The sequence below is a fragment of the Leopardus geoffroyi genome, chromosome C2 (assembly GCF_018350155.1).
Source record: "Leopardus geoffroyi isolate Oge1 chromosome C2, O.geoffroyi_Oge1_pat1.0, whole genome shotgun sequence".
In the NCBI taxonomy this organism is placed as follows: domain Eukaryota; kingdom Metazoa; phylum Chordata; class Mammalia; order Carnivora; family Felidae; genus Leopardus; species Leopardus geoffroyi.
Window position 1 is genome coordinate 16072925 of NC_059333.1, and position 16729 is coordinate 16089653.

Sequence of the window (16729 nt, forward strand, 5' to 3'; positions counted from 1 at the left end):
ATTAAAAATGTCATGGGAAAAAAGATTCTATTCACAACGACAGCAAAACTATACCTAGAAATAAATTTAACAACAAAAATGCAATTATGAAATTTTAGTAAAGATTACAAAAAAGGTAGGAGGCTAAATTGTAAAAATGGTTGTATCAATCTGTAATTCCAATGCAATCTCAATAAAAATTCCAGCAATATATTTTGAAAAACTTGACAAACTGCTCTAAACATAGTATGCATTTGAAGGAAAAAATGCTCAAGAATAGGTAGGAAATTTCTGAAAGATAAAAGTGAAAAGGAATTGTCTTACCAATACAATAATTAAGCAGTATTAAATTGGTGAATAGACAAATCAGTGGATCAAGACACAGAATCCAAAAACTGAGCCATAGGTGGCCTTTCAAATCAGTGAGGTGAGTGGGGTGCCTGGGTGGCTCAGTTGGTTAAGCGTCCAACTTTGGCTCAGGTCATGATCTCACTGTTTGTGGCTTCAAGCCCCATGTCGGACTCTGTGCTGATAGCCCAGAGCCTGGAGCCTGCTTCGGATTCTGTGTCTTCTTCTCTCTCTGCCTGTCCCCCACTCGTGCTCTGTCTCTGTCTCTCTCTGTCTCAAATAAATAAATAAATAAATAAATAAATAAATAAAACCCGCACATCGGTGAGGTGAGTGAATATTAGATGATGTTAGGAAAATTGGATATGTGTTTGAAAAAAATAGTGAGGTTCCTCTCTCTTACATTATACCCAAGACTGAAGTCCAAATGAAAGCTAAATGTAAAGAGCAGACCTATAAAAGTATTAAAGGAAATTAAGAAGCTCTGTATAATCTTGATATGGGGAAGATCTTAAGCAAAGCACAAAAACCCAGAATCTATAAAAGAAGTGATTTTGTAAAAGTGAAAACTTCTAACCCACGAGCCCATCAACAGATGAATGGATAAACAAGAATATGGTATATACATACAATGGAATATTATTTAGCCTTGAAAAGGAAGGAAATTCTGGCACATGATACAACATGGATAAACCATGAGGACATTATGCTAAATAGAATAAGCCAATCATAAATGACAGATATTATATGGTCCACTTCTGGGAGATACCTAAGGTAGTCAGATTCAGAGAGACAGAAAGTAGAATGGTGGTTGCCAGGGCCTGAGGTGAGAGGAAATGAGGAGTTCTTGTTTCATAGGTAGTTTTTTTTGTTTGTTGTTGTTGTTGTTGTTGTTGTTGTTGTTGTTAAGATTTTATTTCTAAGCAATCTCAGAACCTGGTGTGGGGCTTGAACTCACAACCCCCAAGATCAAGAGTTGCATGCTGTATAGACTGAGCCAGCCAAGTGCCCCTCATGGGTAGAGTTTCAGTTTGGTGAAAGGAAGAGACTTCTGGAGATTGGTTGCACAGCAGGTGGAATGTACTTACCACTACTGAACTGTACGCTTAGAAATAGTTCGTTTGGGGGGTTGCCTGGATGGCTTAGTCAGTTAAATGTCTGACTCTTAGTTTTAGCTCAGGTCATGATCTCACGGTTTCTGAATTGAGCTCTGCGTTGGCCTTTGTGCTCACAGCACAGAGCCCGCTTGGGATTCTCTCTCTCCCTCTTCTCTGCCCCTCCCCTGCTCATTTTCTCTCTCTCTCTCTCTCTCTTAAAATAAATGAACAGTAAAAAAAATTGTTTAATAAATAAAAATTAGAAACATGTAGAAAAGAGAAGCAGTAAAAAATATCCACAATCTCATCATTAAGAATCAGCAGCTGTCAATCTCTTTTCATAGTTTCTTTTTTTTTTTCTATACAGTTATTTTATATAGTGGAGTTATTAGTCTTCTTGAATATTTTGAAGAGCAGGAATTTTGTGAAATAACTACATATTTAGGATAAATATAATTCATACTTTTCCTTTCCTTTAAACAGGTTTTTCCCACTAACGGAAGGCAATATGCATACCATTCAAAGTCTCTGTCCGTTTTTGTCAAAAGAAGACAAGAAAGAATTCATTGCTCAATGTATACCTCCCCTTTTGGCCTGGACTAAGGAAGATCTTTGCAGTACTAATGGTTAGTGCCTGATAATAAATATTTCTTTAATTATTGCTTAATATCTAAATCCAGATCTAGCAGAGGTAAATTGAATTATAGCTGATTTATTCCTACTTTATACTTTGCTACATAACACGTTGACAGTCAGTAGTATGGGTGTCTTTGGGGAGTGGCTGTTACCACTTTGCAGTACAGAAATGCTATAGCCTTAGGGAAGACTAAAACCACAGGTATCAACAAAAAAACCACCAACGTCCTCTAATTATTTCCATGTATAGCATTTTTAGCTATGCTTAATTTCAATTTCTCCCTAGTCAACCACTGATTGAACATATAAAGGTAACAGAGAGAATAGCTTTTGTTGTATTTTAAACCTTTTTGGAGACTCTGTACTCTATTAGTTAGTTTGTTTATTAATTTAATAAACATTTACTGAACATGGCTCTGTGGCAGTTCCTTTTGTGGAAAGGACAGACATAAAGTTATATCGTGATAACCAATGTATCAGAAAAATGGCCTGTGTGTCAAAGCAGAAAACAAGTTTCCCCACTCTGCTTTGCAGCATCAGTGGCAGTTTCACAAAGAGAAAAATATAAGTGATGAAGGATAGTTTTCCATGTGGATATAATTGGGGATGGGCATTTCAGTTACACAGAAACAAAAAAGTGTTGAGAGTTCAGTTTGGCTGGCATTTCAGGAAGAAGCCTGGGGACAAAGGGTGTTAGGATGTACAAGAAGCTGAATTTTGAGAAAATAGTAGGGAAAAGGCCTAACATTGTAGGTTAAGGAGTTTGGACTTTAAGAGGTAGGCACTAAGGAGCTGTTGGATCAAATTAGGTAGGAGAGTAGTAAGACTATCTCATTAGAAAGATTATTGTAAGGGGCGCCTGGGTGGCTCAGTCAGTTAAGCATCTGACTTCAGCTCACGTCATGATCCTGTGGTTCATGGGTTCGAGCCCTGCATTGGGCTCTGTGCTGACAGCTCAGAGGCCTGGAGCCTGCTCCAGATTCTGTGATTCCCTCTCTCTCTGCCCCTCCCCCGCTTGCACTCTGTGTCTCGCTCTCTCTCTCAAAAATAAACATTAAAAAAAAAGAAAATTATTTTGAGGGGCACCTGGGTGGCTCAGTTGGTTAAGCATTCAACTCTTTTTTTTTTTTAATTTTTTTTAACGTTTATTTATTTTTGAGACAGAGAGAGACAGAGCATGAACAGGGGAGGGGCAGAGAGAGAGGGAGACACAGAATCAGAAACAGGCTCCAGGCTCTGAGCCATCAGCCCAGAGCCTGACGCGGGGCTCGAACTCACGGACCGCGAGATCGTGACCTGGCTGAAGTCAGACGCTTAACCGACTGCGCCACCCAGGCGCCCCTAAGCATTCAACTCTTGATATCGACTCAGGTGATGATCTCAGGGTCATGAGATTGAGCCCCACGTTGGACCCGGTACTGAGCATGGAGCCTGCTTGGGATTCTCTCTCTCTCTCTCTCTCTCTCTCTCTCTCTCTCTCTCAAAAAAAATTATTTTGATAACTGTGAAAGGTGGATATGAGGGAAGTGAGATTTGGGTTATAAGACAGAAACTGTTGGAATAGACTTAATGAGAGATAAACAGTTTAAATCAAGGTATAGGTGGAAGAGAGGATTTGGAAATGAAAGAGATTAAGGAAATAGAATTGGCATGGCTCTGTGATTCTATATCTTAATTGGATAGAAGGAAATACCATTAGTCCTCACAGAAAACCTTTGTTGTTGTTTTTTAAACCATGCATGAGTGAACCTTTAAAGGAGACTTGAAGGTTGGGAGGAAGATAGGGCAGGGGTATACAGGGAGCCAGTGTTAAAATTTGAAAACATTAGATTACGGTGACTCTGGAATAATACTCAAATGGAGATTGTCTGTTGACTTGATGGAAATACTCCTTTCAAAGCCCACGTCATATAGGTGGTAGTCTAATTTATAAATAAGAATGAGCTTGTCTGGGGAGAGTGAAGAGTGAGAAGAATATCAAGGGAACACCAGTACGTAAATATAAGGGGTGTATGGGTGGATGGAGACTTAAGAATAAGGGCCACAGATAAAGAGAAGCAGAGAAGTTTTAGGTAGTATTCATCACCCGTGTTAAATGCCACAGAGGTTCAAATAAAATTCAGGACTGAAAAATGTCCATTAGCTTTGGCATTACGGGAATGAAGAATGGTGAGAAAATAGAGCCAGATAGTTCTAAGTGTTCGGTGAAAAGAGATGTAGAAAGAAGGTGAGAACTGGAGGCGAATTCAAGGTCAGAGGGAAAACAGGTGTAGAGGAGGAGGAATAGAAAATAGAGACAGAGTCATTGATGATAGTTCCCACTGAGGAGATGAGAGGGATGGGATCTAGTTAGAAGATGCTGACCTTGTGTAGGTGGAGTGACTTTCTTCTGAGAGAAGTTAAGGAGAAATGTGGGGGCGGGGGGCAGATGTGAATAAAGAAAACATAGGGAACTTCATGTGTTCCTTACTTAGCTTTATGTCTCTTTGGGCTCAGTCATTTGATGAGTGGAAGCTAGATTGCAGATTTTAAGAAGGTAATGAAAGTTTGAAGTAGTGGATGAAGAATATGCCTATCGACAAACATTTGTCAAAAAGAATTACTTTATGGCACCTAGGGCCAGCTGATGTCAAAAACAAATTTTTAGGGCAGTAAGCTTTATAGTTGCGTTCACTTAAGGCTGGGATTTGCAGTCGTGGAACAGGGGATGCAGTTGGACAGGCTGTGTGGAGAGGAGAATTACCTAATGGGAGTGTGGGTGGTTTCTCCCGCACAGGTTATAACTAACCGAAGGATGGCAGAGGGGAAGCAGGGGCAGGAGACAGGGCTGAGTGTCACACAGACCACGAGGTGCCTAGCTGTGTGGAAGCCCTTGAGGAGGAGGAATGTTTTTGAGATTTGACAACTGGGTTTGCTCTTTCAGCCAAAGTAATGAAACAGAATTAGCTAATGTACTTTTCACTAGTTATTAGAAAATCCATTGTTTCTGATTATACTTGAGCTGCCTATTCTATTTTGCCAGGAAGATTAAAAAAAAAAATTCTTCCTCTGCCTTTAAAGGAGGATTAAATACATTATACATTTTTCCCCCTTTTCTTCCTTGGTTCCCTTTTACCTACAGGATAAAAACCTAAGTCCTTAGTTTGGCCTATTGAACATTTTACAGTCTTATGGCAACTGATCTCTCCAGTTTTACCTCTTTTTGCTTTCATCCTGGACCCTCGCCATGCTGAAAACTTGTGGTTTCTTTAAAAAAAATTTTTTTTAACGTTTATTCATTTTTGAGAGACGGAGAGAGACAGAGCATGAGCGGGGAAGGGACAGAGAGAGGGAGACACAGAATCTGAAACAGGCTCCAGGCTCTGAGCTGTCAGCACAGAGCCCAACACGGGGCTCGAACTCACAAACTGCGAGATCATGACCTGAGTGAGCTGAAGTCAGACGCTCAACTGACTGAGCCACCCAGGTGCCCCAAAACTTGTGATTTTTTTTTTAACATTTTATACTTTTTTTTTCAGTTTTATTGAAAAATTATTGATGTACATAATTGTGTAAATTTAAGATGCACAACATGATGGTTTGATTTACATATATTGTGAAATGATTACCTTGGTAGGTTCAGGTCACATCCATCTTCTCAGATATAATAAAAAGAAAAGAAAGGAAAAGAATTTCCTTCTTGTGATGAGAACTCTTAGGATTACCTTTTACCAACTTTCCTATATATCATATAACATGTTGTACATTACATCCCTAGTACTTTATTGCATAACTGGAAGTTTGTAACTTTACAACATCTTTCCTCCAAGCCCCCTCTCCTCTGATCTTCCACCTCTGGTAACCACAGTCTGATCTCTTTTTCTATGAGTTTGGGTTTGGTCTGATTCCACTTGTGAGTGAGATTATATAGTATTTGTCTTTGACTTATTTCACTTTAGCATAATGTCTTCAGGGTTCATTCATGTTGTCACAAATGGCAGGATGTCCTCTTTTTTTGTGACCGAATAGTTTTCCATTCTATGTATATCTACCACAACTTCTTTTCCATTTCATCCATTGGTGGACACTTGGGTTGTTTCCATGTCTTGGCTATTGTAAATAATACTGCTGTGAACATGGGGGTGCAGATATCTTTTGGAGTTAGCATTTTTTTTTTCCTTTGGATATATGATGACCTTTGAATAATGTGGGTTTGAATTGTGTGGGTCCATTTATATACACGTTTTTTTCAATAAATACAATACTAGAAATGTATTTCCCTTATGCTTTTCTTGACATTTTCTTTTCTCTAGCCTTACCATAAGAATATAGTTAATACAGGGGCGCCTGGGTGGTGCAGTCGGTTAAGCGTCCGACTTCAGCCAGGTCACGATCTCGCGGTCCGTGAGTTCGAGCCCCGCGTCGGGCTCTGGGCTGATGGCTCAGAGCCTGGAGCCTGTTTCCGATTCTGTGTCTCCCTCTCTCTCTGCCCCTCCCCCGTTCATGCTCTGTCTCTCTCTGTCCCAAAAATAAATAAACGTTGAAAAAAAAAATTAAAAAAAAAAAAAAAAAAAAAAGAATATAGTTAATACAAATAGCATGCAAGATATGTGTTAATTGTCAATGTTATTGGTAAGGCTTCCAGTCAACAGTAGTAGTTAAGTTTTTGGGGAGTCAGCAGTTATATGCAGATTTTCAAGAGCATGGGGTGGGGAGATCAGTGCCCCTAATTCCCACCTTATTTGAGGTTTAACTATATTCCCAGAAATGGAATTACTAGGTCATATGGTAGTTCTATTTTTAATGTTTTGAGGATGCTGCATATTGTTTTCCATAGTGGCTGTATCATTTTACAGTCCCACCAACAGTGCACACAGAGTCCATTTTCTTCACAGCCATGCTAGCATTTGTTACCTATCTTTTTGATGATGGCCCTTCTAGTAAGTGTGAAGTAATATCTCATTGTAGCTTTAATGCATTTCCCTAATGACTAGTGATGTTGAGCATCTTTTCATATATCTGCTGGCCTGAAATATATTTCTTTGCAGAAACGTCTGTTCAGGTCCTTTGTCCTTTTTAAAATGGGCTGTTTTTTTGCTCTCAAGTTGTAGGAGTTCTTTATATATTTTGGATATTAATCCTTTATTGGATATATGGCTTGCAAATATTTTTTCCCATTTGGTAGATTGTCTTTTCACTTTGTTGATGATTTCTTTTGCTGTGCAGAAACTTTTTAGTTTGATGTAGTCTTATTTTTCTGTTTTTTTATTTTGTTACTTGTGCTTTAGGAGTCCTATCCAAAAATTAATTACCAAGACCCATGTCAAGGGGCTTTATTCCTTCTAGGAATTTCATAGTTTCAGGTCTTATATTTAAACCTTTAATTGATTTTGAGTTAGTTTTGCAAGTAATGTAAGATATGGGACCAGTTTTATTATTTTACATGTGAATAGCCTATCATTCCAGCACCATTTATTGAAGAGACGATCTTTTCTCCATTGAGTATTCTTGGATCTCTTGTCATTTATTAGTTAGTCATATGTACTTGGATTAATTTTCGCCTCTCAGTTCTGTTTCATTGGTATGTTTGTTTTTATGCCCTATTATACTGTGTTTCAGGAAATGTGATGCTTCCTGCATTGTTCTTTCACAGAATTTCTTTGGCTATTCTGGGTCTTTAGTGGTTTTATATATATTTTAGGAGTGTTTTTTTACTACTTATGTAAAAAAATGTCATTGGAATCTTGATTAGGGATTGCATTGAATCTGTAGATGGTTTTTGGTAATATGGATAGTTTAATAATATTAATTCTTCTAATCCATGAACATGGGATACTTTTCCATTTATTTGTGTCTTTGATTTCTTTCATTAATATCCCATAGTTTTCAAAGTAGGACTTTCATTTTCTTAGTTAAATTTATTCCTAAATATTTGGTTTTTGATGCTGTTGTATATGGGATTGATTTACTTATTTCTTTTGCAGAAAACTTGTTGTTATTATATAGAAATGTTACTGGTTTTTGTATGTTAATTTTGTATCCTGCAACTTTACTGAATTCATTGATCTAACAGGTTTTTGGTTGAGTCTTTAGGATTTTCTATATATTAAATCATGTCATCTGTAAAGAGACAATTTTATTTCTTCCTTTCCAATTCTGACCTTTTATTTCTCTTTCTTGCCTGGTTGCTTTAGCGAGGACCTCTAGTACTATGTTGAAAAGGAGTGGTGAGAGCAGGCACTGTGGTCTTGTTCCTTATCTTAGAGGAAGAGCTTTCAGCCTTTCACCATTGAATATGATGTTAGCTGAAGCCTTGTCATATATATCCTTTACTATTGTGATATATGTTATTTCTGTGCCTAATTTGTTAAAAGTTTTTATTATGAATGGATATTGAATTTTGTCAGATGCTTTTTTCTTTGTGTATCGCAATGATCATATGATTCTTTCATTTTATTACTGTGATATATATATATATTGATTTGCATATGTTGAAACATTTTTGCATTCCAGGGATAAATCCCACTTGGTCATGGTGAATGATCCTTTTAATGTGCTGCTGAATTCAGTTTGCTAGTATTTTACTGGAAATTTTTCATCTGTATTCATTAGGAGCATTTGCCTGTAGTTTTCTTTTCTAGTAGTATCCTTTCCTGATTTTGGTATCAGGATAATGCTGGCCTTATAAAAGGAATTTGGGAGTATTCCCTCCTCTTCCATTTTTTGGAAGAGCTTGAGAAGAATGAGTGTTGATTTTTCTTTAAATAGTTGGCAGAATTCATCAATCAAGCCATCTGGTCCTGGCCTTCTCTTCATTTTTGATTAGTGTTATTCAGATGTTCTGTTTCTTCCTGATTCAGTCTTGTTAAGTTGTATGTTTCTAAGAATTTTTCCATTTCTTCTAGGTTGTCCAATCTGTTGGCATGTATAGTGCATAGTAGCCTGTTATGATCCTTTGAATTACTGTGATATCAGTTGTAAGGTCTCCTTTTTCATTTGCAGTTGTTGATGTGAGTCCTTTCTCTTTTTTATTCCCTTGGGTAGTCTATCTAGGGGTTTGTCAGTTTTTTTTCTTTTCAAAAACTAACCCTTAGTTTGTTAATCTTTCCTATTATTTTTCTCTTCTCTTTTATTTCTGCTCTAATCTTTTTTTTTTTTTTTCTTCTAACTTTGGGCTCAGTTTGTTCTTTTTCTAGTTCCTTAAGTCATAGAGTTAGGTAGTTGATTTGGAGATCTTTTTTGCTTCTTAATGTAAGCATTTATTACTGTGAACTTCCTTGTTAGGACTGCATTTGCTGCATCCCACAAGTTCTGGTATGTTGTGTTTCCATTTTTGTTTATCTCAAAGTTTTAGTTCTGCTTTAATTTCTTCTTTGATCTATTGGTTGTTTAGGAAAGTGTTGTTTAATTTCTTTATGAATTTTCAAATTTTCTTCTTGTTACTGATTTCTAGTTTGATGCCATTGTGGTCAGAGAAAGTTCTTGGTATGATTTCAGGGTTTTTTTTTAATTTGCTGAGACTTGTTTTGTGGCCCAGCCTATGGTCTGTCCTAGAAGAATGTGTATTCTGCTGTTGTTGGATAGAACAGAAGCATAAATGTTCTAAATAAATACATATATGTTAGGATATAGGAGTCTGTTTTCTTCTTTTTATGTGTGTTAGGTCCATTTGGTGTTGTTTAAGTCCGCTGTTTACTTACTGATTCTTTGGATAACCTATCTTCATTGTTGAGAGTGCAGTATTAAAAGTCCCCAACTGTTACTGTATTACTGTATTTTTCCTTTAGCTCTGTTAGTTTTTGCTTTATATGTGTAGGTATTCCAATGTTGGGTGCATAAATATTTAGAATTATACTATCTTCTTGAAAAATTGACCCTTTTATCATTATAATGTCTTCATCTCTTTTTATCATTTCCAGTCTGTTTTGTCTGATATAAAGTAAAGGCACACCTTGTTTTGTTGCACTTTGCTTTATTGCACTTGGCAGATACTGGGTTTTGTTTGTTTGTTTGTTTGTTTGTTTGTTTGTTTTTGTAAATTGAAAGCTTATAGCAACCCTCATCAAGCAAGTCTATCAGTGCCATTTTTCCAACAGTATTTGCTCACTTCATGTTTATATGTTATATTTTGGTAATTCTCGCAGTATTTCAAGCTTTTTCATTATGTTTTTTTTCTGGTGATCAGTGATCTTTGATGTTACTATTGTAATTATTTGGAGGTGCCATGTGCTATGCCCATGTAAGACATCTGACTTAATTGATGAGTGTTATGGTGTGTTCTGACTCTTCCACCAACTGGCCATTCCCGTCTCCCTCCTCCTCCTTCGGTTTGCCTATTCCAAGCCAGTTAATAACCCTACAAGGACCTCTGCCTGTTCAAGTGAAAGGAGAGTCACGTGTCTCATTTTGAATCAAAAGCTAGAAATGATTAAAAAACAAAACAGGGGCGCCTGGGTGGCGCAGTCGGTTAAGCGTCCGACTTCAGCCAGGTCACGATCTCGCAGTCCGTGAGTTCGAGCCCCGCGTCAGGCTCTGGGCTGATGGCTCAGAGCCTGGAGCCTGTTTCCGACTCTGTGTCTCCCTCTCTCTCTGCCCCTCCCCCGTTCATGCTCTGTCTCTCTCTGTCCCAAAAATAATTAAACGTTGAAAAAACAAAAACAGAAAAAGCTAGAAATGATTAAGCTTAGTGAAGAAATCATGTTGAAAGCCAAGATAGGCTTGAAAGCTAGGCCTCTTGCACCAAGCAGCTAAGTCGTGAGTCCAAAGGAAAAATTCTTGAAGGAAATGAAAAGTGCTTCTCCATTGAACACGTAAATGATAAGAAAGCAAACAGCCTTACTGCTGATGTGGAGAAGTTTTATTGGTTGGATAGAAGATCAAACCAGCTACAACATTCCCTTTAGGTCCTAACTTTCTGCAATTCTAAGAAGGCTAAATGAGGTCAGGAAGCCGCAGAAGAAAAGTTTGATGCTAGGAGAGGTTGGTTCATGGGATTTAAGAAAGAAGCCATTTTTATAATATCGTGCAAGGTGAAGCAGTAAATGTTGATATAGAAACTATAGCAAGTTATCCAGGAGATCTAGCTAAGATAATTAATGACAGTGACTATACTAACAATAGATTTTCAATGTAGACAAAACAGCCTTCTTTTGGAAGATGCCATTTAGGACTTTGATAGCTAGACAGGAGAAGTCAATGGTTGGCTTCAAAGAACCGACTGACACTCTTAGGGGCTAATGTAGCTGGTGACTTTAAATTAGAATCATTGCTAATTTACCATTGTTGTTACAGTTTGCAGTTTTTTTTTATATTATATAATTGCTAGATTATTGTAGTTATGGTTATTTTTAATATATTTTATTTTATTTTATTTATTTTTAATGTTTATTTTTGAGAGAGACTGCACAGGGGAGGAGCAGAGAGAGAGGGAGACGGAGAATCCGATGTAGGGCTTGAACTCACAAACTGTGAGATCATTTATCTGAGCAGAAGTAGGGCCTTTAACCACCTGAGCAACCCAGCTGCCCCATTTTTACTATATTAAAAAAGAAGAAACCTTTTAACTAGAGTTGTGAGTGAATTATGTACCACTGTTGTCATATTGTAGAATTCAACTCTATTTATTTACCATTACCAGTGAGATTTATGCTACCTTTTTATGTTTTATGTTGCTAACCAGTGTACTTTTACTTCAACTCAAAGAACTCCTTTTAGCCTTTTTTGTAAGACAGATCTGATGGTATTAAACTCCTTTGCTTTTGTTTTATCCAGGAAACTTTCTGTCTCTTCTTTATTTCTGAAGGACAGCTTTGCTGGGCATAGAATTCTTGGTTGGCATTCATTTTCTTTCAGTATTTTGAATGTCATCCCATTCTCTCCTGGCCTGAAAAGTTTCTTTTGAGCAAACCATTGATACTGTAATGGGAGTTCTCTTATATAAAATTTATCATTTGTGCTACTCTTAAAATTCTTTTGACTTTTGACAATTTAATTATGATATGACTGAGGGTAACCCTATTCACATTCAATTTATTACCAAGTAATTATCCTCATGGATCTGGATGTGCATTTCTCTCTGCAGGTTCAGGAAGTTTCAGCCATTATTGCTTTAAATACACTTATTGTCCCTTTCTCTTCTCCTTCTGGAATTACCATAATGTGAATATTGTAGTTGTTTTCTTTTTTCATTGTGTCCCATAATTCCTATAGGCATTTTCTTTCTTCATTTTGCTTTTCTGACTGTATAATTTCCAGTGTCCTATTCTCAAGGTGTCTGATCCTTTTGCATAGTTCAGTCAACTTTTGAAACTATTGAATTCATTTCATTTTACTGTATTTTTCAACTCCAGGATTTCTGGGGGATGTTTTTGTTTGTTTTGTTTTTTAATTTTTTTTTTTTTAACGTTTATTTATTATTGAGAGACAGAGACACAGAGCGTGAGTGGGGGAGGGGCAGAGAGAGAGGGAGACACAGAATCTGAAGCAGGCTCCAGGCTCTGAGCTGTCAGCACATAGCCCATCATGGGGCTCGAACTCATGCACTGTGAGATCATGACCTGAGCCGAAGTCAGTCGCCTAACCAACTGAGCCACCTAGGCGCCCCTCTGTTTGCTTTGATGGTTGCTGTTTCCTTATCAAACTTCACATTTTGTTCATGCATTGTTTTTCTAACTTTGTTTAGTTGTCTTTTCTTGTAATTTGCTAAAAACCTTCTTAAGAGAATTATTCTGAATTCTTGGTCTGCCGGTTTAACTGATTTCCATTTCTTTAGGGTCATTTGCTAGAGCTTTACTAGTTTCCTTTGATGGTCAGATTTATCTGATTATTTGTGATCCTTTTTTTCCTTACGGTGGTATCTACACATTCAGTTGTGCTCCTCTTGCAAACGTTATGATTTGTAGGTTGGTTGTGGCAGAGAGCGTTCTTTATCAGTTAGCTCAGTTTGGGTTTTCAGGTGTGTCTGCTGGCACCGTCCTTTTGTAAGTAGAGCCTGCTGTTAGTCTGTTTTTGGACAAGGCTGTTTGAGCTCTGAGGGCAGGCTTGGGGAGAACAGTTGGACAGAACTGTAGCTTGGTTCCATACCTGAGGCTGTAGGAGGGTGCTGTAGTTGCCTGGATTCTCTGGTCAGACTCACTAGATAGTTAGGACTGGGTACTGTATTCGTAGCAGATTGGGCTGTGAATTAGCTTTCCTGCCCTGGCAGGGCAGCAGGACAAAGTCCAGAGTCTGTGCAGCTCACTGCTGGGGGACCTGAATTGGCAAGAATGTGCACAGAATTCCCTTAGGAGGTGACGCCCTGCAGATGGGGGAGGCCGCGGCTTCTGCTTTCTGTTCAGGTGTCACCTTTTGTAGCCCAGTGGACGGGTTATGGAGCTTCCCGTGTGCTCTAGTTAGGTTCTCTGGTCATACTGGCCAAAGGGCTGTATTTGGCAAAGCGTGGAGCTACATATGAAGATTTTCTGCCTGGGCACGGTGGCAGAAGTGGCTCTGAAGCCAGTAAGGCTCTGATTGTCTTAACCCAAACAGAAGTACATCTCAAATTCCCTGACTGAGCAGGGCCACTGGCTTTGCTCTGTAAACTATCAGCTCTGCTCGCCCGCTTCTCACTTGTAGTGCTGCTGTGCTATACAGCTTTCCGGAATTTTTGCTAGCCCTCCCTTCAGATGGGGCCTAAAGACTCTCCACGTGTGGGGCTACGTCTCCACTCCCTTGCCTGGCTGGGACGGAGAGAGGCCGCTTTAGGCTACTCTTCAGTTTCCCAAACACGTTCTGTGATGGGCAGGGGCCCGCGGCTACCCTCAGCCTGTCTGGGAATTAATCACTGTGCTTGTGTGTAGCAGGGGAAGCCTCAGGGCACAGCACTGCCTTTGCTCTGGGGCGATTAGCCCTGCTCAGCCCCCTCTTGGCTCGAGTGCCATCGGGCCACACAGCTTTCAGGAGTTGTCTCCGGCCCTTCTGGTCTGATGGGGCTGGAAGATGCTCCACGGTGGATGGGGCTGTGACTCAGCTGCTTATTTGGGCGTGGCTAAACTGGGCTCTGGGGTGGGCAAAACTTCCAGGATCAGAATCAGGCAGATCTGTACCCCTCTGTGTTCACTGGTCAGAGTGCACCATTGTCTTTCTACAGATAAGAAAAGCCACTGGCGAGGATTACAACTGGGCAATGCAGCTGTGAACTTGGTCTGCCAAGATCTATGTGCTGGTTGTTACAGTCACCTCCCCATTCTTTGTCACAGACTCCCCACAGTCCCAGTGGGGCAAGATCAGAGTAGGGGCTCCCAGAAAGCAACTCACAATAAATGAGGGGTGCTGGTTTTCCTCACTGGGTTCTCTTTTCCTACCGAAGGAGCCAGAGTCTCAGGGGAGACCGTGCCACACGGTGCTGCACTCTCCTGGGAAGGGGCAATGCAGTCAGGGTAGAGCTGCTTCTCTTCCCTTCCTAATGCATATTGTGTTGGTCTCAGAGGTGTAGGGGCGCTTCAGCCTCAAACCCATAGCAGTCTCTCAGTGATGTCTTGTTCTTGAATAGCTGTTAGCTGTTTTTCTTGTGAGGGGGAGCAAAGTCAGGAACAACCTATGTCACCATCCTCGGTGTTCTATACTTTTTTACAACTTTGTGCCTTAGCAGGAGTGTCCTACTTGTTTATCCTTTGATAAGAGAGTGATCGTCCCTAGTTTTTTTCAAACACCAGTTTTATCAGAGAAAGCAATAATTTCTACATCTGTAAGACAAGACTTTTGTTTAAGGCAATGTGTATAGATAGATGTGGGTTAATTTTCATTTTGAATTTTACTTTAGGAGGTTTTGGACACCTTGCCATTTTCAACTCTTGTCTGCAAACCAGAAGCATAGATGATGGGGAGCTATTACATGGTATATTAAAAATTCTAATATCCTGGAAGAAAGATCATGAAGATGTTTTTCTTTTCAGTTGGTAGGTGATATTTTATACTATGCTCCCCACCCCCCATCACAATGTGTATCTAGAATTGCGTATCTTATAATCACAGTTTTGTACAGTAACAAGATGGTAAACATTTAAACCAGACTTTTATAAGTAAGGTTTAAGATAAAATCGTTTCTAATTGAATGTGCATATAATTCTTTTGTTTTGTTTTGCTTTTGTTTTTATCACAGTAATCTATCGGAAGTAAGTCCAGAGATACTAGGTGTGAATATAGAAATAATCCGGTTCCTTTCCTTGTTCCTCAAATACTGTTCATCTCCTTTGGCAGAGAGTGAATGGGACTTCATCATGTGCTCCATGTTGGCTTGGTTGGAGGTAAATTAACTCGATGTGTCATCACCTCTGTTGGGTCTTCATGCATATCTGTATACTAGAACCAATTACGAATCTTACTCTTCAAGTAATGATAGTAATTAGCTCTTTTGCAAACATTTAAATACTAAAGATGTATTTGTCACCAGGTACCGTTTGATAGAACAGTAAAGTGATAGAGTTTTAATGTCTGCCAGTATCATTGAGTGACCGAATCCCCTGCTATTAAAGTGTTCTCTCCATCAGCTCATTTTAACGTAGTATTTGTAGTGCAGCCCTTGCAGGTTTTATCTTTCGTGACTATTCTTTTGATCTTTTTGACTCTTAAATTATTCATAAAATGTACTCTGTCAGTAATAAGTTAAAGATAAAGCAAATTCAGGGGAATTAGTGTTGTTTTTATGACACAAAGCAAGTGTGATGTTTATGGACACACAAAGCAATTCATCAGGGTTAGACTGTTCCGAATCTCCCCTGCGTTTGCTACTATGTGTGTGGCTTAGGGTGTTCAAATCTGACCTGCTTGAGCCTCAGTTTACTTGTTTTAAAGTAGACTTAATAATGCCCAATTACTTAGGCTCCTGAGATTATAAATGTTTTTAATATATTTTACTTGGTAAATGGTAATTGATATTTTCTTTCATAGTTTTAGAAATAAAAAAAGAGTATTTCAGAATAAATTGATTCTGATTCTTAGTATTTAATAAAAAAAAAAAACTATTTTGATGTAAAATGTGTGTCTCCAGAGACTCTACACTTCAGCTGCTTTTTATTTTAAAGCTTAGAGAAATGAAAGAGCCTTTTCTTTGTTGCCTTGATGTGTGGTGTTCTGGCAGACTCCTGCTTACCTATTATATTTTTGTTTCTTCAGACAACAAGGGAGAATCACACACTGTATTCTGTTCCACTTGTACAACTGTTTGCCTGTGTCAGCTGTGATTTGGCCTGTGAGCTCAGTGCTTTTTTTGATTCCACAACTCTGGACACCATTGGCAATCTCCCCGTGAATCTAATCAGTGAATGGAAAGAATTTTTTTCCCAAGGCATCCACAATTTGCTTTTACCTCTTTTGGTGACTGTTACAGGCAAGTGGAAGGGGAATCATAGTGAGATTCATTGCAAATGACTGGTTGAAAATTTCAAAACAAATACTTTGGATGTTTAAGTCAAACAGTACAGAATAGTTAAGAAAAGAGCCTGAGAAAAAGCTTGGCATCTAGAAGCATCACATATGCTTCTGCTTTACAGTCAAGAATTGAAAAATAACAAATTATCCAAAGTCTATTGCATTAAAATAATAGTAATTCGGATAACATGAGTAGATTATTTATAACTCAAACTTCTCTTTTTTTTAATTGTTTTAAGTTTACTTATTTAGCACAAGTGGGCTAGGGGCAGAAAGAGAGGGAG

The 16729-nt window shown here is 38.6% G+C and overlaps 1 protein-coding gene across 1 annotated transcript in view; it reads left to right on the plus strand.

The window, feature by feature from the left end:
* LTN1 (listerin E3 ubiquitin protein ligase 1) overlaps positions 1-16729 on the plus strand; it is a 71192-nt gene that overhangs the window by 41709 nt on the left and 12754 nt on the right. The window contains exons 22-25 of the mRNA XM_045501562.1: positions 1908-2050; positions 14839-14974; positions 15178-15322; positions 16191-16404. Coding sequence (XP_045357518.1) covers positions 1908-2050; positions 14839-14974; positions 15178-15322; positions 16191-16404 — 638 coding nt within the window. The remainder of the gene's footprint in view (positions 1-1907; positions 2051-14838; positions 14975-15177; positions 15323-16190; positions 16405-16729) is intronic.